General features: G+C 47.1%; 1 protein-coding gene across 2 annotated transcripts in view; it reads right to left on the minus strand.

The window, feature by feature from the left end:
• Positions 1-26,521, minus strand: part of CLASRP (CLK4 associating serine/arginine rich protein) — a gene marked incomplete at both ends in the record, with an annotated part of 36,876 nt that overhangs the window by 8,608 nt on the left and 1,747 nt on the right. The window contains 9 exons of one of the 2 annotated variants that reach the window (XM_080702220.1): positions 2,547-2,588; positions 5,274-5,347; positions 5,428-5,506; positions 6,742-6,838; positions 7,700-7,848; positions 8,624-8,708; positions 14,426-14,505; positions 14,662-14,763; positions 15,354-15,451. In XM_080702220.1, the coding sequence (XP_080558346.1) occupies positions 2,547-2,588; positions 5,274-5,347; positions 5,428-5,506; positions 6,742-6,838; positions 7,700-7,848; positions 8,624-8,708; positions 14,426-14,505; positions 14,662-14,763; positions 15,354-15,451 (806 nt within the window). The remainder of the gene's footprint in view (positions 1-2,546; positions 2,589-5,273; positions 5,348-5,427; positions 5,507-6,741; positions 6,839-7,699; positions 7,849-8,623; positions 8,709-14,425; positions 14,506-14,661; positions 14,764-15,353; positions 15,452-26,521) is intronic. The other variant, XM_080702221.1, reaches the window with a different exon arrangement.

Raw genomic sequence — 26,521 nt, forward strand, 5'->3', positions numbered from 1 at the left:
TAAGGCCAGGTGGGGTGGCACATGCTTGTAATTCTAGTACTTGAGACAGAGATAGGAGGATCGCAGGTTCAAGGACAGCCTCAGCAGTAGTGAGACCCTGTTTCAAAATATAAAAGAATGGGATGTAGCTCAGAGGTAGAATGCTTGAGTTTATTCCCTAGTACCAAGGAAAAAAAAGGGTGAGATGGACATAGTGGCCACATCTCAGTACTTGGGAGGCTAAGGGGGAGGATCACAGATTTGAGACCTATGTGCAGTAATGAAGGGACATCCCCCTCTCTTTTTTTTTTGGTACTGGGGATGGAACCCAGGGACACTACCTTTAAGCTACACCCCAGCCCTATTTTTTAGTCTTTATTTATTTATCTTTACTTATTTTTTGGTAGTCCTGGGGGTGGAACCCAGGGGCCTTCTACCTCCTGGCTACACTCCCAGACCTATTTTATATTTTATTTGGAAACAGGGTCTCTTAAGCCAGCTGAGGCTGGCTTCAAGCCTGCGCGATCCTCCTGTCTCAGCCTCCCAAGCACAGGGATTACAAGCGTGCGCCACCACGCCCGACTTAGTCTTTATTTTGAAATGAGTCTCACGGAGTTTCAAAGAGCCTCACTAAGTAGCTAAGGCTGCCTGTGAACCCGGACCCTCCTGTCTCAGCCTCCCAAATGCTGGGATTACAAGCGTGCGCCACCACGCCTGGCTCTTTTTTTTGTTCTTTATTTTGAAACAGGGTCTTGCTATGCGGCAAAGGGCCTAAGTAGCTAAGGCTGTCCATAACTGCAATTCTTCTGTCTTAGCCTCCCAAATGCTAGGATTATAAGCATGCACCACCACGCCCGGCTTGATACCCTGTTTCAAAATAAAAAAATAGCCGGGCGTGGTGGCGCACGCTTGTAATCCCCGTGCTTGGGAGGCAGAGACAGGAGGATCGCACAGGTTCGAAGCCAGCCTTGCTGGCTTAAGAGACCGTTTCCAAATAAAAAAATATAAAAAATAGGTCTGGGAGTGTAGCCCGGAGGTAGAAGGGCTTCCAGGAACCCCAGTACCACCAAAAAAATAAATAAATAGGGCTGTGGGTGTAGCTCAGAGAGAGAATGTCCCTGAGTTCAATCTCTGGTGCCCCATACACAAAAAAGGGGATGAGGTCAGGCAAAGTGGTACACACCTATAATCCCAGTGACCAGTAAGGCTGAGGCAGGATGATTCTAAGTCCAAGGCAATTATTTGCCCAGGCAATTAAGCAATACCCTGTTTCAAATAAAATGGGCTGGGGGTACAGTTCAGTGGTAGAGTGACTGTCTAGAACACTGGGAAGCCCTTGGTTCTATTCCCAGCACCACCAAAATAGCAAAAATCAAATGAGCTGGGCATGGTAGCACAGGTTGAGACAGGAGGATCATAGGTTCCTAGCAAGCCTCAGTAAGACCCTGTTTCCAAATAAAAAAATTAAAAAGAGCTGAGATGTAGGTCAAAAGTAGAATGTGCCTGAGTTCCACCCCTAGTTCCATTAAAAAAAAAAAAAAAAAGAAAAGCAGCAGATGAATAAATCTTTTTATTTAACACAGAAAAGCTCTCCTCAAAGTTACCTAATCAGGGAGAAGAACAAACTCTAAAATCACTGTGGTACCATCAGGCATGGTGGCACACTCCTATAATCCTAAAACTTGGAAGGCTGAGATGGGAGGATTACAGATTTTGAGACTAGTCTCAGCAATTTAATGAGACCAACCTCAGCAATCTAGCAAGGCTTTTTTTTTTTTTTTTTTGGTGGTACTTGAGATTGAAACCAAGGGGCCTTCTACCTCTGGGATATACCCCCAAATCTATTTTATATTTTTATTTGGAAACAGGGTCTCACTAAATTACTGAGAGCCTCACTAAGTTGCTGAGGCTGGCTTCAAACCTATGATCCTTCTGTCTCAGCCTCCCAAGTACTGGGATTACAAGCATGAGCCACCATGCCCAGCTTGACCCTGTTTCAAAATATAAAATAAGCCAGGTGTGGTGACCCATGCTTGCAATCCCAGTACTTGGGAGGCTGAGACAGGAGGACTGCAGATTGGAGGACAGCTTCAGCAAAGAGTGAGACTCTTATCAACCTAGTGAGATCCTGTTTCAAAATAAAAATAAAGCTGGTCGTGGTGACACATGCTTGTAATCCCAGTGCTTGAGAGGCTGAGACCAGTGGATCACAGGTTCAGACACAGCCCAGCAAGTTTTGAGACTCTCATCAACCTAGTGAGACCCTGTTTCAAAAATAAAAATAAAATATGGCTGGGAGTATAGTCAGAGGTGGAATGCCTCTGGGTTCAACCTTCAGTACTCCCACCCAAAAGAAAAAAAGCACAGTATTAATTCCATTTTCCTAACAAAAACATGTGGCATCCCTAATACCCCCGTGTATAGAGTCCTTGCCTGCCCTGTTTGCCCTCCCCAGAAGATGTCATACAAGCGGTGACTGGGGGGTGGCCTAACAGTTGAGCTCCCACCACCCTGCCTATCCATCTGATGGATCATTGCTGCCTCTCCCTTGGGCCCCAGGAACTTACCGCTTATAGGGATCATAGGTAGGGCTGTCTCTGCGGGCATAGCTGTGGAAACAAGAAAGGGATGGAACAAATGAGGGCCTGTGATCTGAGCTGGCATAGATCTGGGCCTTATCTCCAACTGGAGGGGGCTGCTGCCTGGGTTATGAGCCTCATCCTGACTCCTCCATCTCTCCTCACATAGATTTGCTGAAAGAATGAGCCCCACTGCCCCACCTCCCCCCAGTGTCCCGGATCCTCCCTGACTAAGCATCTCAGACCTCAGCAGTCCTGGTCTTGCTCGACTTCCTGACCCTAGACTAACAGGCCCCTCCTCCCACCTGTCCCTGGCTTCAACTTGTTCCTGGCTTATTGATGATGATGCCATTGATGATAAAACTAAAATAGCCAACAAGTCCTAATCTTTTGTGTTAGGGGGAGAGGAAATAATGACGGTTGAGTCCAAGGGTATTCTATATGTGAGCTACCCCCCCAACCCTAATTCATTTTTTTCTTTTTGCGGTACTAGAGATGGAACCCAGGGGCATTCTACCTCTAAGCTACACCCCCAGCCCTATTTTTCATTCTTTATTTTAAATCAGGGCCTTACCAAATACAAAGGGCCTCATTATGTAGCTGAGGCTGTCTGCAAACAGTTATTGATCCTCCTGTCTTAGCCTACCAAATGCTGGGATTACAAACATGTACCACCATGCCCGGCCCTAATTCAGTTTTTACTTTGAAAAAGGGTCTCACAAGACGGGCGTGGTGGCGCACGCTAGTAATCCCCGCGCTTGGGAGACAGAGACAGGAGGATCGCGCAGGTTCGAAGCCAGCCGCGCGCGCTGGCTTAGGAGACCCTGTTTCCAAATATAAAAAAAATGTAAAAATAGGTCTGGGAGTGTAGCCCGGAGGTAGAAGGGCTTCCAGGAACCCCAGTACCACAAAAAGAAAGAAAAAAAAAAAAAAAAAAAGAAAAAGGGTCTCACTAAGCTGCTGAAGCTGTCCTCAAACCTAAGATTCTCTTGTCTCAACCTCACAAGTACTGGGATTACAAGCATGTACCATGGCTGGTACATCCTTCTTTATCCAACCCCCCGTACTGGGGATTGAACCCAGGGGCATTCTAACCCCAAGATATACTCCCAGCCCTATTTTTCATCATTTATTTATTTGTTTGTTTGTTGTTTTTATGGTAATAGGGGTGGAACCCAGGGGTTTTCTACCTCTGGGCTATACTCTCAGACCTATTTTCTATTTTATTTGTAAACAGGGTCTCACTAAGTTGCTGAGAGCCTCACTAAGTAGCTGAGGCTGGCTCTGAACCTGTGCGATCCTCCTGTCTCAGCCTCCCAAGCGGGGTGATTAAAAGTGTGCACCACCACGCCCAGCCTCATCCTTTATTTTGAAACAGGGTCTCACTAAGTAGCTGAGTCTGGCAGCAAACTTGTGATCCTCCTGTCTCAACCTCTCAAGTACTGGGATTACAAGCATGCACCACGCCTGGCACATCCTACCCCTGCCAGTACTGGGGATTGAACGCAGGGGCATTCTACCCCCGAGATACACTCCCAGCCCTATTTTTTATCCTTTATTTTGAAACAGTCTGGCTAAGTAGCTTAGGCTGGCAGAGAACCTGTGATCCTCCTATCTCAGCGTCCTAAGTACTAGGACTATAAGCATGCACCATGCTGGGACCCAGCACAGCTTAAGTGTTTACAACATGCCTGACACTACATACTTCATTAACAATTAGCTTAATGACTCTTTTGTAACAATTCTGATCATATACTCATCTCAGCTGAGGCCTGGACAGAGGCTGCTTGCCCCTGGTCACAAAGCTCATAAAAAAGGCCAGGAAGCCAGGCGTGGTGCCTCATGCTTGTAATCCCAGTATTTGAGAGGCTAAGACAGGAGGATCACAGTTCGCAGACAGCCTTAGCTATTATTTAGTGAGGCCCTTTGCAACTCAGTGAGACCCTGTTTTAAAATAAAAAATAAAAAATAGGGGTTGGGGCTGTAGCTGAAGAAACAGAATGCCCCTGGGTTCCATCCCCAGTACCGCAATAAATAAATAAATAAATAAAGCAAGTTTGGATCCGAATCCAGGCCTGTGGGTGCATCTACTACCCAATGCTACTCTCTAATCAATATTTTCCACACCAAACCCTGAGTCACAACTCGCTACTCAAGTCCTACAGCAACCTACAAACATTCCCTTTAACAGAACTATGGCCATAGGTATGGCTTTGCCCAGGGACCACCAGGTCTATGAGGCAGTGCCCCTGTCCACTGCTTCACCAAAATCTGCCCCAAGACCTCCATGTGAAGATTGGCCCAGGCCTCTACCCCAGCAGGTGATGGTGACAATTTTCCAAAGGAGGAAACAGGCTCAGAGAGGGAACTTTCTAAACTTATCTAAACTTTGACAGAGGTGGCAGAGCAGCAGCACTGGGGCAGAGTCCAGAACCAGGCCCATGTACCCCAGCTCTGGCCTCACTTCTTCCAGCCATCCCTGCTGGCAGCCTTCCATCAACTCCCTGCTGGCTCCTGGGGAGTGTGGCAAAAGCCCCATACCCAACAAAATAGAGTTTAAGTGTCCACATGCCCCTCAAGGCCATTCCTACCTGTACAATTCCACTTCAGGCCATTTAATGCTCTGGAAGGACTCCTTCCTCAAGCCCAAAGTCTGCCCCTAGTAAGCCTTCCTTCCCTGGGCCCGCTACACTAGTGGGGATGGACAAGCCCTACCTGGGTGGGCTGATCTTGCGACCCCTCAGCCGCTTCTCTCGGAACTCTCTCCGCTGGCGCCGGGAGCGACGGCCCTGGGCAGGGTGAGCAGGCTGGTGAGTGGTATACCTCCCTGAGACACACCCTGTACCCTACCCCCTGGCCCAGACCTCACCGAGTACATGGCTTTTTCCTCCTCAAGGGCTTTGGCGTGTTTGATGGCCTCTGCCTCCTCCTTGTCTTTCCGAAGCATCCTGCAGAGGGGGGTGAGAATCACTGTGAAGGAGGGCACTGGGCAAACTAGACCCTGGCAAAGGCATCAAAGAAAGCAAGGAGCCAGGTGTGGTGGCGCACACTTGTAATCCTGGTACTTGGAAGGCTGAGACAGGAGGATTGCAGGTTCAAGGACAGTCTAAGCAAGTAGTGAGACTATCAACCAAGCAAAACTGTTTTAAAATAAAAATAAAATAGGGCTGGGGGTACAGTTCAGAAATAGAATGCCCCTGGGTTCAAACCCCAGTGAGAGAGAGAGAGAGAGAGAGAGAGAGACAGACAGACAGACAGATAGACAGACAGACAGACACACACACACACACACACACACACACACACACACACACACACAGAGAGAGAGAGAGAAAAAGAGAAAAGGAAAGGAAAGGAAAGAAAAGGAAGGAAGGAAGAAAGGAAGGGACAGAACCAGGCCCTTTTTCATGCCTCCAATACTAAGGGAGAAGAGACAGTAGCCATGATACTACAGTGCAGAGCTCTTCAAATGCAGTGCCAAGGATAATAGGAAATATCACAAAAGGGGTACAGTAAGTGCCAAGAATCAGGCAGAAGTGGCTGCACATTTAAGTTTTAGTAGGGAGACTGGGAAGAAAAAGCTGGGGAGTGGGCCGCACAGATGCCAGGCAGAGTAAACGACAGATGGGGTGGACCTGAGGTCAGACTGGGCCTTGGGTATCTGCAGAGTAGGTGGCCACAGAAGCTGGGCAGGGGTGATGCGCAGAGTGTGAGGACCTGAGGTCAGGGAGGGGACAGGACCAGATAGGTAAAGCTTTGTGGCTGCTGGTGAGGACACTGGCTGCTCCTGAGTGGAGTAGGCGCTATAAAGGGTTCTGCGTAGAGGGTACCATGTTTAGATGTGGGTTTACTCAGTTTCTGGCTCACCGCTATTACTCAGGAGGTAAGTAAGAGCTCAGCACTGGTGTCGCAGAGGATAGAGACTCAGGCTGCAATGGCGGAGGAAATGGCCCAGTGGATGAAGCTGGTCCACCAGAGGGCACTGTCTGCCAGGCCAAGGAACTGGGGAAACTTCAAGGGTCAGATCTGCCCATACACACTGACTAGGACAGACTAACTTGGGGTGTCACCTCAGTTTCTTCACAAAGTAGGGCCAAAGGCTCAGGAGCAAGAAAGCTGCTAAGTATGAACAGAGAAACTGGTGGGCCCAGAGCAGGGCGAGGTGTTGGTAGGCAGGCCTCACCTGACGAAGTCCCCATCAGCCATGCCATAGGTTGTGGCCTGCTTGTTAAGATCTGCCACCTGCTCCTGGTTCAGTTCGTCCACATCCACCTCCACATCTGCAACAAGAGAAAGGCTATCAGGAGCCAAGGCCAAGGACAGGGAGAAGGGGCAATGTCCCAGGAGGTGGCTACACTGAAGGGGGGGGGGGGTGTTGGATAAGGTCTGGCTTAGCTCAGCATCCCTCAGGCTGGCCTGGGGCTTGGCCAGAAGCCAGCACAACACAGTGGGGAGGGGGGCAAGGAGAAGGATGGATGAGTGGGCAGTATGGAAAGAATAAGGGGAAGCAGGAGTGACTAGGAATGGACAGATGGTTGAGGGAGGAAGAGGTAGGCAGCGGCAGGGTGTGGGTTGAAGGCAGTCAGGAGCTGGGAGGGCAATGAACACATGGAAGGGAAAGGATGGGTGTAAACAGATGATTCTACCCAAGAAGAAATAAAAAGGTGGCTGTCAGAGTGTGAGCCAGGATGGGAGGGAGGAAGCCAGGCAGGAGATGGTCTCAATGGATTCAGGCAGGAGATGACCTAGTGGGACTTGAAGGGACAGGCATACAGCTGCCTGGGGGAGGAGGGGTGGCAGTGTAAAAGGACGAATGCCTATTTCCCAGAGAAGAGAAAAAACAAGAGGGAGAGGCAGATAAGCTGGCTCAAGTGGAAGAGGACAGAACCAACAGCTAGGTGGGGAAAAATCACAAAAACAGTTCCCTAGAAATAGAAAGCAAGAAAAATAGAGGAGGGTAGAGAATACAGAGAAGGACAGGAACAGAAGACATGGTGAGACAGAGAGGCATGGGGGCAGGACACTGGAGCACCCGGGGGGGTGGGGGGGTTGTAAGCACAGGGAGCCCTACGGAGGGTAAGGGACGAGACAGAAACGATGCCCAGGGACTGTGGATGGGGAGGGCAGAGAGGGGACCCCACCGATGTCGGGGATGACCTCATCTTCATCCGAGTTGCTCTCCTCCTCAGCTGGTGACTCATCCTCCTCAGGTTTCTCTGCAACCTTCTCTACCTCGGCCACTGTGCTGTCCTCATAGGTGTAACCAATGGAAGCCTTCTTCTCTGCCAGCCTGGGATGGGGAAGCCCATGAGCCAGGGTGGTGCCAGCAGAAGAGGGCCACAGGCCTCTCAAGGCACCCTCACATCAGCCTGGGCCTCTACTCCTCTATCCCACCCAATGCCTCCTCTTCCAGGAAGCCACCCTCCTGAGCTTGCCAGCCTGCCCACTGTTGGGGGAATACGACCAACTCCCCATATATACTCTGTGTTCAGTGAGGGCAGGGCTGAAGCTGGGCCATGGATGTAGTCTCCTGGAAATGCCCAGTGCAGCCCGTGAAAATTCTTTGAGTAGAGAAAGCGGCAAGTGCTTAGGAACGCCATCAGAGCCTCTGGCGCAGGAGAGAAGGAGTGACTAAGGGTAGAACCAGGTCAAGCTTCCAACAACTGACAGCCCTCTCCAAGTGACATCAACTATTGCTGACTACACTACACAGCAGACTCCATGACACATGTTACAGCCTGATCTCCTGTACCCCTCTTAGTTCCCAGTTTACAGAGGAGCACACCAAGGCTTGGAGGGGACATCCACCTCTGGCCTCAGTGCTAGGACTCAAACCAGGGTTGCTCTGCCCAGGGCCTCTCCCCCACTCTACAGCTGAAAATACAAGGGAGAGCTGTGAATAAACCCCTGCCCGCAGCCACCACTTCCTCTTCTGAATATTACTGAGTGAGTGCCTCCTATGTGCCAAACACCATCCTCAGCTGTGGAGACTGTGGTGGGCAGGATGGAAGAGGCTGAGCCCTGGTGGGACTCGGAGCCCTCCTCGCTCCCCGACCCCGACTCACTTCTTCTTCTCATCCTCACTGGGTCTCTGGAGGCCTCCGTACAACTCATCAATGTAGATCTGGTACAGGCACTGCTCCTCTGAGACTGAAGAAAGCAAGAAGTATGCGGTGAGGGTAGGCTAGGAACACTGGCAATTCCAGGGGGACAAGAGGGTGGCAGTAACCCAAGGGGCAAAGCCACCAATTCCAGATGATCACAACTTTCAGTACAGCCCTGGCTATTCACTTAAGTCACTGTGAAACCTTGATTAAGTAACTTAACCCTTCTATGCCTATTTCATTTCTTGGAAAATGGGACCACTAGCATGGTGGTGCATACTTGTGATCCCAGTACTTGGGAGGCTGAGAAAGGAAGATTAAAGGTTTGTGGACAGCCTGGGTGACTTAGTGAGACCCTGTTTTAAAACAAAGGATAAGCTGGGCGTGGTTATAATCCCCATGCTTGGGAGGCGGAGACAGGAGGATTGCGCAGGTTAGAAGCCAGCCTCACTGATTAAGAGACCCTGTTTCCAGATAAAAATATAAAATAGGTCTGGGAATGTAGCCCGGAGGTAGAAGGGTTCCACCCACCCCCAGTACCACCAATAAATAAATAAATAAATAAATAAATAAATAAATAAATAAATAATTTTTAAAAATAAAACAAAGGATAAGGCCGGGCGTGGTGGCGCACGCTTGTAATCCACGCGCTTGGGAGGCAGAGACAGGAGGATCGCACAGATTCGAAGCCAGCTGTGGTGCCCTGGCTTAGGAGACCCTGTTTCCAAATAAAAAAACGTAAAAATAGGTCTGGGAGTGTAGCCCAGAGGTAAAAGGGCTTCCAGGAACCCCAGTACCACCAAAAAAAAAAACAAAAAAACAAAAAATCAAAACATAAATAAATAAAAATAAAAAATAAAAAACATAAAACAAAGGATAAAAAATAGGGCTAGGAGTATAGCTCAGAGGTAAATTTCCCTTGGGTTCAATCCCCAGTACTGCAAAGAAAAAAAAAAAAGAAAGAATAAAAAATTAGGACTGGGGGGTATAGCTCAGAGGTAGAATGCCCCTGGGTTCAATCCCCAGTACCACCAAACAAACAAACAGAGAAACAAGTACTGGTACTCGAGCACTGCTACCATTATCACTGTTTTGAAAGCCTCCAGCTGGACCTTCCAAATATCAACCACCCTACTGTGAGATGTAACTTGGACCCCACAAGTCCCACCAGTGGGTACCTCTCTGTGGCTCAGTTTAAATCAAGTGCGGTCTAGGATGATTTGGGCACTCCTTCACTCCTAACACTCTTCTCAGAGACCTCGACAATATACCAGCGCCTTCTCTGATCATCCCTGCAGTGAGATGCCTGTCCTGACTCACCACGGTCCCTGGGTGAGTCCTTCCTTCCCTCTGTAGGCTTCAGCTTTTCAGTGACCTCAGCTGGCTGGGCTAGGTGTGTGTGTGTGGGGGGCAGGTGTGAAGGCCCTGCCTGGCTCTAGCACACCTCTGAACTCCTGCCCAGTTTACATGGCCCAGAAGAGGCCCTGCTGACCTGCCTCCCCTGAGTTCCAAGATTCATTCTTCCCTGGCCACATAGCCTTTGCTGCCCCTCAAGGGGCTCTGCACACCCTGAGCTCAGCTTGGAGCGACGAGCCTACCCTTGCCCCACCAGGGAGCACCTCTACCTTTCACCGACCCAGCCACAGCTAAACCCTGCCCTGTTTTTCTTAGAGAACAGTGCACCATCTGTTCCCTTGTCTGTCCCTACTATCACTTCTCTGGCTATTGGACTGCTCCCTCATACCCACTCAGCCCCTGACCTCACAATAGCACCGGCCACACCGGAGGTGCCCCATCATCATTTGTGGGCGTAAATTAATAAATGCAGAGCAAGGTAGAGCTAAGAGAAACACACCTCGCTGCAACTTATTTTTTTTTTATTTTTATTTTTTGCAGGTCTGGGGATAGAACCCAGGGGCATTCGACCTCTGAGCTACACCCCATGCCCTATTTTATATTCTTCTTTTTTTTTTTTTTTGGTGGTACTGGGGTTCCTGGACACCCTTCTACCTCCGGGCTACACTCCCAGACCTATTTTTATACTTTTTTATTTGGAAACAGGGTCTCAAGCCAGTGAGGCTGGCTTCAAACCTGTGCAATCCTGTCTCCGCCTCCCAAGTGCGGGGATTACAAGCGTGTGTCACCACCCCCAGTCTATTTTATATTCTTTATTTTGAAACAGGGTCTAAGTTGCAGAGGGTCTCACTAAGCTGAGGCTGTCCCCGCGAACTGCAATCTCTGTCTCAGCCTTCTGAATGCTGGGATTACAAGCGTGCGCCAACATGCCCATCTTTGCAACTTATTTTAGACATGCAAAAATGTCTTAGTAAGCCAAGTGTGATGGTACACGCTCATAATCCCAGCACTTGGGAGGCTGAGACAGGAAGATATCACAGGTTGAAGGAAAGCCTCAGCAAGTAACAAGACTCTCATCAACCTAAGAGATCCTGTTCAAAATAAAAAACATAAGTTACGCATGGTGGCGCACACTTGTAATCCCAGGATTTGAGGCTGAGACAGGAGGATTTGGGTTCACGGCCAGCCTCAGCTACTTAGTGATGCCCTTTGCAACTCAGTGACACCCTGTTTCAAAATAAAGAACCAAAAATAGAAGCCAGGCGTGGTGGCACACGCTTGTAATCCCCGCGCTTGGGAGGCTGAGACAGGAGGATCGCACGGGCTTGAAGCCAGCCTCAGCTACTTAGTGAGATCCTGTTTCCAAATAAAATATAAAAAAGGTCTGGGAGTATAGTCCAGAGGTAGAAAGCCTCTGGGTTCCACGCCTAGTACCACCAAAAAAAAAAAAAAAAAAGAACCAAAAATAGGGCTAGGGGTATAGCTCAAAGGTAGATTACCCCTAGGGTCAATCCCCAGTACCACAAAATTAAAAACAAAACATAAAATAGGGATGGAGGTGTGAATTCCCCTGGGTTCCATACCCAATACCACACAGACATTAAAAAAAAAAAAAAAAAGTAAGAAATCAGGGACTAGAGATCTCATATGGAGCACTAACTTTCAGGCTTGCAGCTGGGGCTTTATAATTATATCCTCAAACCTTCAAAAGGGCTCTCTAGGATATAACCATCATCATCACCCTTCTTCAGGAGGAAGCTGAGGCACACCAGGTAAGTGGCTGCTGCACAAACAACCCAGCAGAGGGCTTTGTCCTTTCCTAATGGCAGGGAAACCAGAAGGCACCCTCCAGTCCTCTGTGGGAGGTGAGCTGGGCTCTCTATGGGGAAAGAGCAGTGAACACAGCAGTGGTCAGAGGTGCTGGGTGGGTGGTATGTGTGGGACACCTCTGGCCTCTATATCCTGTTTGTAGAGCATTACCCTCACCCTGTTATGTGACTATGCAGTTGCAACAGGATAATATGGACAAAAAAGCACAAGTGCACAGCAGTCACCTCCCCAGGAAGTTCAGAGTGAGCAGAAGCTGTCTCCTTGACCTCTGTCTTCTCATTTGTGAAAGAATAATGGCAGTAAGGCTGGTCTGGGGAATTCTAGACATACATGAATGCTTGACAAACTGTAAAATGCTGTATAAAAATTCATTTAAAACAAAAAATTTATGCCAGAAATGGTGGCACACACTTGTAATCCCAGTACTTGGAGACTGAGACAGGACAATGGCAGGTTTGTAGCCAGCCTCGGTTACTTAGCAAGGCTCCTCCACAACTTAGTGAGACCCTGTTCCAAAAGTAAATAACTTTATACCTCAGTTTGGGGTAAAAATTATTTTTCACACCAGGTGTGGTGGCTCACGCTTGTAATCCCAGCATTCGGGAGGCTGAGACTGGAGGATCGCGGTTCGCGGACAGCCTCAGCTACAAAGTGAGGCCCTCTGCAACTCCGTGAGACCAGGTTTCAAAATAAAGAAAAAAAAAAAAAAAATAGGGCAGGGGGTGTAGCTCAGAGGTTGAATACCCCTGGGGTCCATGCCCAGATGCACAAAAAAATAAATAAGTAAATAATTTTAACTCAAATATTTATTGGAAAATAATCATTACTATTTTATCAGTAAGATTTCTTTCAAAACACACACACAACCAGGCGTGGTGGCACATGCTTGTAATCCCAGTACTTTGGAGGCTAAAACAGGAAGATCGCGCGGGTTCGAAGCCAGCCTCAGCTACTTAGAGAGGCTCTCAGTAACTTAGTGAGACCCTGTTTCCAAGTAAACACACACACACACACACACACACACACACACACACACACACACACACACACACAGTAAATAATAGGAACGTGATGGCACACGCTTGTAATCCCAGCATTTGGGAGGCTGAACAGGAGGACTGCGGTTCATGGACAGCCTCAGATACTTAGTGAGGTCCTTAGCAACTCAGTGAGACCCTGTTTCAAAATAAAGAATAAAAAATAGGGCTGAGGGTGTAGCTCAGAGGTAGAATGCCCCTGGGTTCCATTCTCAGTACTGAAAAAAAAAAAAAAAAGTAAATAATAAGGTGGGCATGGTGGTGCATGTTTGTAATGTAATCCCAGCTTTTGGGAGGCTGAGAGGAGGAACTCAGTTTGTGGATAGTCTCAGCTACTTAGTGAGGACCTTTGCAACTCAGTGAGACCTTGTTTCAAAATAAAGAATCAATAATAGGGTTGGGGGTATAGCTCTGAGGTAGAATGCCCCTGGGTTTCATCCCCAGTACCAGAAAAAAAAAAAAGTAAGTAATAAGCCAAGTATGTTGCTTTTAATCCTGGTACTTGGGAGGCTGAGACAGGAGGATTACGCAGGTTCAAAGCCAGGCTCAGCTACTTAGTGAGGTTCTCAGCAACTTAGTGAGACCCTATTTCCAAATAAAATATAAAATAGGTCTGGGAGTATAACCCAAAGGTAAAAGCCCCTGATTTCCATCCCCAATACATAAATAAATAAATAATAAAAATAGGGCTGGGGTGTAGCTTGGAAGTACAATATCCCTGGGTTTAATCCCTAGTACCAAAAAAAAAAAAAAAAAAAAACCTGAGCTGTGTGTAGTGACAGAGACTTTAATCTCAGTACTTGGGAGACTAAGACAAGATTACAGGTTCAAGGACAGCCTCAGCAAGTAGTGAGGCTCTCATCAATCTGGTAAAACCCCGTTTCAAAGTAAAACTATACTGGTGGTATAGCTCAGAGGTAGAAGGCTCCTTCCTGGTTCCAATCTCCAGTACCACAAAAAATAAAATAAAACAAGAAATTTCCTCTTCTGGACAACCTTACTCATGCAAGCAAGGAAGGAAGAAAAAAGAAAAAAAACTTTAAAAAGACTTTAGAACCAGAATGTAAGGGATGTGGGGGTGACTTTGGCAGAAACATCCAATTCAGATGGCTTCCCCTAGCTGGGCATGGTGGCACAAGCTTGTAATTCCAATACTTGGGAGGCTGAGACAGGAGGATCACAGGTTTGCAACACCAGCTTCAGCTACTTATTGAGGTCCTTTGCAATTCAGTGAGACTCTGTTTCAAAATACAGAATAGGAAATAGGGCTTGGGGTATAGCTCGGAGGTCGAATGCCCCTGGATTCAATCACTAGTACTGCAAAAAAAAAGAAAAAAAGACAGTACCCCCTGCGCTAATTCCAGAGATAAAGGCCCAGAGGGAGAAAACCTACATGGTAGAGCAAGTCCATAACAGAGCTGAGACCAGAACCCAAGACCATTTTTGTAGAAAGTACATGAATAAAACTTTTCTTCCCAAACCTGTCTAGGTCTTCCAGTCTCCAGGAACCCCCACTCCCACTCCCTGCCCTATCACTCACTGCCAGCAAAGTCGTTCTGCACCAGGCCTCGGTAGCGCTCGTAGTTACATTTCCGCTCGTCTGACTCCTGTTCCGGGGAGCTTGGGGAGGTCAAGATCTTGAGATCAGAGAGAGAAATGGACCCTACTCCAAGTCAACAGGAAGAGGAACGAGGCCCCTCCTTGCCTGCACACTTCCTTCCTAGGAAGGTGACAGGCTGCTGGGCCCATGGGCAACCCCTTGGGAGGGCAGCTTACATAGTGGTGAGCAATGGGGGGGTGTAGTCAGGTATGTGGTCCAGGTGGGCACGAACATCAAAGCGGTCGATCATGTTGTTGGTGTCTCCCTGCCAGGGCATCCTGAAGTGGGGAGGGCAGGAGCAGGAAGCAAGGAGCTCAGGAACCCACTGCCCCGGACACAAAGCACCTGCTCCCTGCCACCTCAAGCTTGGAAACTGGTCCTCAACACCCTCTGACATCCATACTGAAGCATTCATCTTTACTCCCCAGCAATTAGTTCCATAGGCTGTAAAACCTCCTGAATCTAGTCAGGCTCTGGGACCTTCAACAGGCTACTATTTGCTCCTGCGGAGATTAGATCTCCACTTCTCAGAAGCAAGCAATAATGAAGGTACTAAGGACCACTTGGGGAGCCCCAGTCATCTTAAAATATTCCTTCTGGCAATCTACCCTCCTGCCTCCTCTGGATCTCTGGCCCAATCTTATCCACACCCCTTTAAGTCTGCCTGGAGGCTTCCACCCCAACCCTGCTTGCTCTATGTATCCTCTGTGACTATCACCTTCACATGAAGGTTCAATCTTCCCTGCCTCTGAGTCCCCAAAGGTCTGTCCATATCCCAGAGTCTCTTCTGGACTTCACATCACCTCCTTGTCCCCTCTGATGCCCAATTCCAGTCACATATACACCCCTGACCCCATAGCAGTCTTACATGTTGACAGGGCTCTCGGCGGCCAGGGCAACTGCAGAATCCAGATGCACCTTGCAGGCTCGGCCATGTACCTGCAGGAACTGGGCTGGGTCCTTTTTCTGCAGGGGTCGACAGGATAGAAGTCACCATCTAATGAGCTCCAATCCCTCCTCCCCAGCAAGCTTAGCAGTAAGCTGGCTTCTAATGTCAAGCAGGCTACACCTAAAAGATGGGCCAACCTGCACCTAATCTCTAGAGAAGGAGAACTGTTTCCTCCCCAGGTGGTGGCAAGGGGCTCTGAGCTCTGGACAAGCCTTCTAAACAGCCAGTACCAAAACTTCCCTGTCTAAAATATTATCCACAACTCACCACCTCCCCACACCCCTAGGGCCATCTGTTTAGAGCCAAGTGTGAGCATTTCAGCTGGGACCAGCCTCTAGGACACCAAGACTGCAAGAACACAGGAAAAGATGACCAATGTCCTAGGTCACCAGAGAAAGACCAATCAAAACCATAGAAAGCACTACACATGCACTAGAATGGCTGAAATCCAAAAGATAGACAATACCAAGTACTAACAAGAAAGTGAAGAAATTCAGTCTCTCAAAAAGTTAAGCAGAGCCGGGCATGGTGGCACACACTTGTAATCCCAGCATTTGGGAGGCTGGGACCGAAGGATCAGGGTTCTCGGACAGCCTCAGCTACTTAGTGAGGCCCTCTGCAACTTAGTGAGACCCGGTTTCAAAATAAAGAATAAAAAATAAGGCAGGGGGTGTACCTCAGAGCTCGAATGCCCCTGGGTTCCATCCCCAGACCCGCAAAAAAAAAAAAAAAAAAAAAAAAAAAGTTAAACAGGAGCTGGGTGGTGGCATATACCTATAATCCCAATTCTTTGGGAGGCTGAGACAGGAGAATTGCAGGGTTTGAGACCAGCCATAGCAACTTATTAAGTCCTTCCACAACTTAGTGAGACCTTGTTTCAAATTAAAAGATAAGCCAAGCATGGTGGCACACACTTGTAACCCCAGCATTTGGGAGGTTGAGACAAGAGGAAAGTGGTTCACGGATAGCCTCAGCTACTGAGGCCCTTTGCAACTCAGTGAGACCCTGTTTCAGAATAAAGAATAAAAATTAGGACTGGGGGTATAGCTCGGAGGTAGAAACCCCTGGGTTCAATCCCCAGTACTACAAAATAAAAGAAAAAAAGGGGTGGAGATAGCAGTTCACAAAGATAAAATGCCCCTGAGGTTCAATCTCCATTACTATAAAAAAAAAAAAGAACGCGCCAGGTATGGTGGTACATACCTGTAATCTTAGCACTTGGGAAGCTAAGACAAGAGAAAAGCAGGTCTGAGGACAGCCTCAACAACAGAGCAAGACTCTCAACAACCTAGTGAAACCTTTCAAAACAAAAAATAAGCCAGGCGTGGTAGCTCACACTTGTAATCCCCGCGCTTGGGAGGCTGAGACAGGAGGATTGCTTGGGTTAGAAGCCAGCCTCAACTGGCTTAAAAGACCCTGTTTCCAAATAAAATATAAAATAGGTCTGGGAGTGTAGCCCGGAGATAGAAGGCCCCTGGGTTCCATCCCCAGTACCACACACACACACACACACACACACACACACACACACACACACAAAAAAAAAAAAAAAAGCTAGGTGTGGTGGTGCACACTTGTAACCCCAGTATTTGGGAGGCTAAGACTAGAGGATCATAGGTTCACAGCCAACATCAGCTATTTAGTGAGGCCCTCTGCAACTTTAGTGAAACCCTGTTTCAAAATAAAGAATAAAAAATAGGAGCCATGTATGGTGGCGCACCCTTGTAATCCCAGTATTGGGAGGCAGCGACAGGAGGATTGCAGTTCAAGGACAGCCTCAGCTATTTAGTGAGGCCCTTTGCAAGTCAGTGAGACCCTGTTTCAAAATAAAGAATAAAAAATAGGTCTTGGGGTGTAGCTTGGAGGTAGAATGTCCCTGGGTTCCATCTCCAGAACCACAAAAATAAAATAAAGTATAAAAGCCAGGCATGCTGGTACATGCTTGTAATCCCAGCATTTTTTTTTTTGGGGGGGGTGGTACTGGAGTTCCTGGAAACCCTTCTACCTCTGAGCTACACTCCCAGACCTATTTTATATTTTTTTAATTTGGAAACAGGGTCTTTTAAGCCAGCAAAGCTGGCTTTGAACCAGTGCAATCCTCTTGTCTCTGCCTCCCAAGCGCAGGAATTACAAGCGTGCGCCACCACACCTGGCTAATCCCAGCATTTTAGGAGGCTGAGACAGGAGAATCTTAGCTCACAGACAGCCTCAGCTACCTAGTGAGGCCCTTTGCAACTCAGTGAGATCTTTTTTCAAAATAAAGAATAAAAAATAGGACTGAGGATGTAGCTCAGAGGTAGAATGCCCCTGGGTTCCATCTCTAGTACTGAAAAAAAAAAAAAAAAAAAGTATAAAAAATCAGGCTTGGGCCAGCATTCGGGAGGCTGAGACTGGAGGATAGCAGTTCACAGACAGACTCAGCTACTTAGTGAGGCCCTCTGCAACTTAATGAGATCCTGTTTCAAAATAAAGAATAAAAAATAGAGCAGGGAGTGTAGCTCAGAGGTCGAATGCCCCTGGGTTCCATACCCACACCCACACCCACACCAAAAATAATAATTGGCTAGGAAGCTGGGTGTGGTGGCACATGCTTGTAATCCCAGCATACAGGAGGCTGAGACTGGAAGATTGCAGTTCGCAGCTAGCCTCAGCTACTTAGCAAGGTCCTTCGCAAGTCAGTGAGACCCTGTTTCAAAATAAAGAATAAAAATTATTAATAATAATATTAATTACTGGGGGTGTAAATTGGATGTAGCTTGGAATGTTCCTGGGTCAAACCACCAGTTTTTTTTTTTTTTTTTTTAACCACACACACACAAAAAAAGAATAAAAAATAGGGCTGAGGCTATAGCTCAGAGGTGGAATGCCCCGGGTTCAATCCCCAGTACCACAAAAAACAATAAAAAGAGCTGGGGGGGGGGGGTGTGATTCAGAGTTAGAAGGGAAAAAAAAAAAAAGAGAAAAAGAAAAAGAAAAAGGCACCAAGATAGGGAAGGAGATGGAAGAAAATGTCTCTTCAGGTCTGAGCCCTGGTGTGGAAATCACATTTCCAAGTCATCACAAGACTGCCATGATGCCAGGCATAGTGGCACACATCTATAATCCCAGTATTCTGGAGGCTAAGGCAGGCTGATTGCAGGTTGGAATCCAGGCTCAGCAATTTAGCAAGGCTCTCTGCAACTTTGTAAACTATTTCCAAAGTAAAAATAAAAAAGGGTAGGGTGTAGCTCAAAGGTAGAATGCCTCAGCACCAGTTAAAAAAATTTTTTTAGCTGGGTGTGGTGGCGTATGCTTGTAATCCCCGCGCTTGGGAGGCGGAGACAGGAGGATCATACAGGTTTGAAGCCAGCCTTGCTGGCTTGAGACCCTGTTTTCAAATAAAAATAATATATAAAATAGGTCTGTGAGTGTACCCCAGAGGTAGAAGGGTTTCCAGGAACCCAGTACCACCAAAAAAAAAATTTTTTTTTTAGTTGTCATGAAAAGGAGAAAATCTAGCAGCAATAGCTCCCACTACTAAATTTCCTCAAGGCCAGGCCCTTTCTCAGTTCTACCAGGGCAACATGTCAGAGAAACCTGTAAGTCACTGGAGGGGCTGATGTGCTCCTAACCAAGGGGATGTAGCTCAGTGGCAGGACACTTGTCCAGTATATGCAATGCCCTAGATTTTATTCCAGTACCAAAAATCAATCAATCAATCCTGAGCAAGCTCCTGGAGACATATACATGCAGAATCCAACCTTCTGCCCCTAGGCCAGCACATCCTCTCACCTGCACCCACAAGGGTGAGCATCCTCTTCCCTGAATTCTGCGGCCACCCCTGCCTTCTGAGGCTGGCCTTAAACCACAATCCTCCCATGTCAGCCTCACAAGTACTGGTATTACAGGGGTGCACCACCATGAATGGCCTACCACTCTTGCTCTCTGTACTCCATTCTCTCCACAACCTCACAGCCAGAGGATCCTGCTAAAACCTATCAGGCCACGTTCCTCCTCTGCCCAGAGCCCTAGTTTTCTCTGACCCATCCCACTCTGGCTTCGCCACTCTGCTTCAAGCACGTCAGCCTCCTGACATTCCTCAGTCACCCCAGGTACGCCCTGTGCTCCACCTACTCTGCATCTGCAGCTCCCTCATTTATTCCAGATTTCCCTCTACAGCCTTCCAGAGGACACTATCTAAATAGCTTCCCCACAGCTGGATGTGGTGACACGCACTTGTAATGTCAGTATTTGGGAGGCTGAGATAGGAAGACCACAAGTTCACAGCCGGCCTCAGTAACTTAGTGAGGCCCTTTGCAACTTGGTGAGACCGTTTCCAAATAAAAAATAAAATAGGGCTGGGAGCGTGGCTTAAGAGGTAGAGTGCCCCTGGGTTCCATCCCTAGTACCACAAAAAACTAGCCCCCTCATGCTCCCTTAATTCGCTCTACCTCCTCAGCCCTACCATGTTTTTGCAGAGCACCTTCCCACCTGCTGTTATACCTTAGCTCCATTCTCAGCCTGCCTCCCACACCAGAACATGCCTCCCAGGAGGCACAGATGTTTTGTTCACTGCTATGTCCCCGGGGCCAGGCATACTGAATGAGGAAAGGGAGTGAATCTGCACTAGCAGAGGAGAAAACCTCACTACTCCTTAGGAGGAAAAGTCTGCTCCTAGTTTCCAAGATACTCCCTTTCTTACTGTCCCCCTCTCTCACCCAGCCTTTACCCAGAACAGAGCTGGTGCATCCTGCTACTTTGCAAGGCCCTTCACAACTTAAGAGGGAGGGAGGGCACCCTGAGGACCACAGCTCATACTAACTCCAGCTCTGCACTCCCTTTGTGTCAGGTGCTAGACTGTCATCCTCTTCCTATCACACCCAAAGTAACTGAGAAGGAACATGGCCAGGCCACCAGGTCCAGCCTGGTGGCACAACTAGCATCTAACCACTCAGCCGGGCGTGGTGGCACACGCTTGTAATCCCAGCATTTGAGAGATTTAGACAGAGGATTGCAATTCATAAACAGTCTCAGCTACTTAGTAAGGCCCTTTGCAATTCAATAAGACCTTATTTCAAAAACTAAAAAGACTAAAACATAGGGCTAGGGGTGTAGATTGGAGGTAGAATGTCCCTGGTTCCATCCCCAGTACCGCAAAAAAAAAAAAAAAAAAAAATCTAACCACTTGCCCTGCGCTTCACATGCCTTCTTCAACTGTCCTCAGGCCTGGGGAGGTCTGAGGTGGAAAGCCCAACGTATTCCTCAAGCTGCGCCAACCCACAGGCCCAGTTCCCACAGCCATGACTCAACAGATGTTCTCTTTCAAAGAAGTGAAAAGCATAAACTGGGATTAAAAGCCCAGAGTTCAGGGCCTAGTTCTGCTGGGAAACGCTGGAAAAGTCATAAGCCACACTAAAAGTCAAGTGCTGAACTAAGTGCCATTTGTATATTTTCATGCTCGAGCTTCCCAACCATGAAAAGATGTATACTATTCTTCTCCCATGTTCCAGGAATCAGGTTCAGAGCAGTGAGGCCCACTGACTTGCGATCACACCAACAATGAGCAGAACTTGAATTTTAATCTACATGGGCCTGACTCCAAAATAGTCTAATTTTCATTTACTTTTTCAATTTTTAGAATAATTTTGTTTTTATAGTAAAAAGCACAGAACACAAATTCTACCCCCCTTTTTTCTCTTGGCAGTGCTGGGGAATAGAATCCAAGACCTCATGCATGCTAGGCAAGCATTCTACCAATGAACCACAACCCCAAACCCAGAGCTTTTTATTATTTTTATTTTTGGTGGTACTAGGGTTCCTGGAAACCCTTTTACCCTCCAGGCTTCACTCCCAGACCTATTTTATATTTTTATTTGGAAACAGGGTCTTTTAAGCCAGCGCAGCTGGCTTCAAACCAGCGCGATCCTCCTGTCTACGCCTCCCAAGCACAGGGATTACAAGCGTGCGTCACCACGCCTGGCAAACCCATAGCTTTTTAAAGTAGAAAGTACATTATATACACATGTTTTAATTATGCAGATCTCTAGAACTTTCTCATCTTGCAAAACTGAAAATCTTGTACGAACTAAACAACTCCCCTTTTTTCCTTCCCCCAGTCTCCGGCAACAACCACTCTATTTTCTGTTTCTAAGTATTTGACTACTTTGCATACCTCATATAAGTGGAATCATAAAGTACTGGTTTTTTTCAACTGTCTTATTTCACTGAGCATAATGATCAAGGGTAACTCATGAATTAGGAAATTTCTTTTAAAAGGATTTTCTTTTATAAAGATGAATAATAAGCCAAGCATGATGGCAGACACCTGTAATCCCAGTAGTTGGAGGCTGAGACAGGAGGATCACAGGTTCATACCCAACCTCAGCAACTTGGCAATGCCCTCTGCAAATCTGTGAGACCCTGTTTCAAAATAGAAAATATGGCAGCCAGGCATGGTGGCGCATACTTGTAATCCCTGCGCTTGGGAGGCTGAGATAGGAGGATCACACAGGTTCGAAGCCAGCCTCAGCTACTTAGTGAGTCTCTCAGCAACTTAGTGAGCCCCTGTTTCCAAATAAAATATAAAAAATAATAGGCCTGGAAGTATAGCCCAGAGGTAGAAGCCTCTGGTTTTCACCCCCAGTACCACCACCAAAAAAAAAAGAAAATACAATATATGGCTGAGGGTGTAACGCAGAGGCAGAGTGTTCCTGGTTTTAACCCCTAGAACCACAAAAAACAAAACAAAAGAGATGAATAATATTCTGTTATATGTACATTCATCACAATTTCCTTATCCATTCATCTATCATAGATGTTTAGGTTGCTTCTACCTCTTGACTACTGTAAATAATGCCACAATAAACATGGGTACACAAATATCTCTTCCAAGATCCAAAATCCAGGCTGAGGTATAGCTCAGTGGTAGAACACATGCTTAGCATGAGTGAGACCCTAAGTTCTATCCCCATCTCCTGCCCCAAAAAAAGAAATCCAGCGAAGCATGGTGGCGCATACTTGTAATCCCAGCATTCTGGGAGGCTGAGAGAGGACAATCACAGTCCATGGACAGCCTAGGCTACTTAGGCCCTTTGCAACTCAGTGAGACCCTATTTCAAAATAAAGAGCCAGGTGTGGTGACGCATGCTTGTAATCCCCCCACTTGGGAGGCTGAAACAGGAGTATCACACAGGTTAGAAGCCAGCCTCAGCTACTTAGTGAGGCTCTCAGCAACTCTTAGTGAGACCCTGTTTCCAAATAGAGTATAAAATAGGTCTGGGAGTATGGCCCGGAGGTAGAAAAGCCCCTAGGTTCCACCCCCAGTACCACCAAAAAATAAATAAATAAATAAATAAATAAATAAATAAATAAATAAATAAAAAATAGGGCTGGGGTCTTGGAGGTAGAATGCCTCTGGGTTCCGTTCCCAATACCGTAAAAATAAATAAGTAAATAAACAAACAAGCAAACAACTCAAAACCTAATCTTTCTTTTTTTGGTTAAGGATTCTTTCTGCTTTTCTGTGATGCTAGAGAAAGGATTGCAGGTTCAAGGTCAGTCTCAGCAACTTAGTGAGACCCTGTTTCAAAACAAAAAATAGCCAGGCTTGGTGGCACACTCTTGTAATCCCCCCGCTTGGGAGGCTGAAACAGGAGGATCGTGCAGGTTCTAAGCCAGCCCTGCTGGCTTAAGAGACCCTGTTTCTAAATAAAAATATAAAACACATCTGGGAGTGTAGCCCAGAGGTAGAAGGGTTTCCAGGAACCCCAGTACCACCAAAAAAATAAAATAAAATAAAAAATAGAGCATGGCACAGTGTCACACGCATGTAGTTCCAGTACTTGGGACTTGGGAGACTGTGACAGAAGGGTTGCAGGCTCAGCAACTTAGCAAGGCCCTCTAAAACTGAGACCCTGTTTCAATTTAAAGAATAAATAATAGGCTATAAAAAATAGGCTAGGGGTCTAGCTCAGAAGTAAAATGCCCCTGGGTTCAATCCCCAGAGCTATAGTTGAAGCAGCTGTGGTAGACTGATGGCTGAGGGGGTGTCTGGACTCAGTTGGGTTGCTGTTCCTGACTTGTCCTTGGTGCCTGCTGTTTTCAGTCCCTAGCTCACTCGGGTTCTGTCACTGCTCCTGTCCTTCTCAGCTTTTCCTTCCTTCTTTCTTTCTTTCTTTCTTTCTTTCTTTCTTTCTTTCTTTCTTTCTTTCTTTCTTTTTTTTTGTGTGGTACTGGATATAGAACCAGGGGCCTTCTACCTCTGAGCTAAACCTCCAGACCTATTTTATATTTTACTTGGAAACAGGGTCTCACTAAGTTGCAGAGTGCATTACTAAGTAGCTGAGAGGCTGACTTCAAACCTGTGATCCTCCTGTCTCAGCCTCCCAAGTACTGGGATTTACAAGCATGCACTACCACGCCCAGCTCTCAGCACCAAAATAAAAAAAAAAAAAAAAAATTAAAACCTGCGCATTAGCTAGGCATGGAGGCACACACTTATAATGCCAGTACTTAAGAGGCTGAGACAGGAGGATTATAAGTTCAAAGCCAGCCTCTCACTCAGCTTTGTAAGGCATTCCACTATTTATGTGTGTGTGTGTGTGTATCTGGGGATGGAATCCAAGGGCATTTGACCTCCTGCCCTGTTTTTTATTCTTTATTTTGTAACAGGGTCTCACTAAGTTGCGGAGGGTCTAAGTAGCTGAGGCAGTCCGTGAACCACGATCCTCCGGCCTCAGCCTCCCAAATGCGGGGATTACAAGCATGTGCCACCACGCCCGGCTGGCACTCCACAATTTAGTGAGACCCTGTTTCAAAGTAAAGAATAAAAAGTGGGGCTGGAGCCGGGCGTGGTGGCACATGCTTGTAATCCCCACACTTGGGAGGCTGAGACAGGAGGATCGCAGGGGTTTGAAGCCAGCCTCAGCTACTTAGTGAGGCTCTCAGCAACTTAGTGAGACCCTGTCTCCAAATAAAATATAAGAAAGAAGGTCTGGGAGTATAGCCCGGAGGTAGAAAGCCTCTGGGTTCCACCCCCAGTACTACCAAAAAAAAAAAAAAAAAAAAGTAGGACTGGGCCAGGCGTGGTGGTGCACGCTTGTAATCCCCCCCCCCCCCGCTTGTGAGGCGGAGACAGGAGGATCTCACAGGTTCCTTCGCTATCTTAAGAGACCCTGTTCCCAAATTTAAAAAAGTATAAAATAGGTCTGGGAGTGTAGCCCAGAGGTAGAAGGGTTTCCAGGAACCCCAGTACCACCAAAAATAAATAAATAAATTAAATTAAATAAAAAGGGCTGCAAGTGTAGCTTGGACATAGAATGCCCCTGGGTTCAACATCCAGTACCACAAAAATAAATAAATAAATAAATAAAATAAAAGCTGAGAAGGACAGGAGCAATGACAGAACCTGAGTGAGCTAGGGACTGAAAACAGAGAGCAGGCACCAAGGACGAGTCAGGAACAGCAACCCAACTGAGTCCAGACACCCCCTCAGCCATCAGTCTACCACAGCTGCTTCAACACATGGCCCCACAGCCATAGTAAGATTAGGGGCCTGAGAACAGCCCTGTCCCCTCCTCAAAGCGGCCACCAGGACTTCCCAGCCTTCTCTCACAGTTTGTTAGCACATATCAGAATGCCAATCACGTTCCCATTCCGGGACACTGGCTGCTTGTACTGGCCTGCACCACAAAGCATCCCATAGACACTTGTTTTAAAGCTCTTCCTGTCGTCCAATGTGAGTGGCTGGTCATCTCCACCATCCTGAGGGGAAAATAAAGCTCAGAAGGCTCTCTGCTAAAAAAAAAGAGGGAGTGGGGGGGCTTGAAGTTCTAGGCCTGCCAAGTCTTCTTTCCTCTATGCCACCTGTTAGCCTGCATCCCAACTACAGCTCTATGCAGTGATGTCAATCACAAAGAATTAACAGTTACTCTACAGGCAGACACACACCCAGTGGTCCAGTGGTCGACACGCTCAAGCTCTTACAAGCCTAAGAGGGAGCGGCTCTTGCCCTCCACTAACTGGCAACCAATCTCCATTCCCCCAACTTCTTCAGTAATAAATTTCCTCATGTATCTGGTCATCTCATATATTTGGTCAGTCTACACCTTTTAGTTTCCTTGCAGTTGTACATGACCACAGGACTAATTTCTGGTCAGTGGGATATGAGCAAACTATCATGGGAAAAAAATATAGTAATTTTCTTAATTGGCATGAGCTTCTTTGCCCCATTTACCTCTCTCCTTCCCCTCTACTAGATAGAATGAAGATATGATGGCCAAAGCCTGAGCAGCCCTTTTTGACCCTAAGACAAGAGTGAGAAGTGTGCACAGCAGAATAAAACAGAAGTAAGAGCCAGGCGTGGTGGCGCACGATTGTAATCCCAGCATTTGGGAGGGTGAGACAGGAGGATCACGGTTCACAGCCAGCCTCAGCCACTTAGTGAGGTCCTTTGCAACTCAGTGAGACCCTGTTTCAAAATAAAGAATAAAGACTAGGGCTAGAGGTGTCGCTCAAAGGTAGAAGACCCTCGGGTTCCATCCCCAGTACCACCAAAAAAAAAAAAAAAAAAAAAAAAAAAAGAGAGAGAAGAATAAGACAGAAAGAGCAGCACACACCTGTAATCCCAGTCCTTGGAAGGCTGAGACAGGAGGTTCACAGGTTCAAAGCCAACCTCAGCAACTTAGTGAGACTGCTTCAAAATAAAAATTTTAAAAAAAAAATTTTTTTTTTTTTATTTTGTAGGTTGTAGCTCAGAGGTAGAATGCCCATGGGTTCAATCCTTAGCACCACCACAAGGAAAAAACAAAAAAACAAACAAAAAAAAAGGTCCTGAGCAGAACTACTACTTACCTCTCTGGGCAATATGATAAAACTACCCACCCTGCCCAGGCATGATGAAAAAACTAAGAATGCATCAAAATCATGGGTACAGGGTCTGGCACACCATGTACCTACCTTTCATAAATGACAGCTTTTCATGCCTGAGTGCTCACTGTGTTCCTGACCCACCAATGGGGCCTTAACTATGACCACTAGAAACCCAGGCCCTGCCAGCTCAATTATGTTTAAGGTATTCTACTAAGACCCTGTTTCAAAATAAAAAATAA

The sequence above is a fragment of the Muscardinus avellanarius genome (assembly GCF_963383645.1).
Source record: "Muscardinus avellanarius genome assembly, chromosome: 10".
In the NCBI taxonomy this organism is placed as follows: domain Eukaryota; kingdom Metazoa; phylum Chordata; class Mammalia; order Rodentia; family Gliridae; genus Muscardinus; species Muscardinus avellanarius.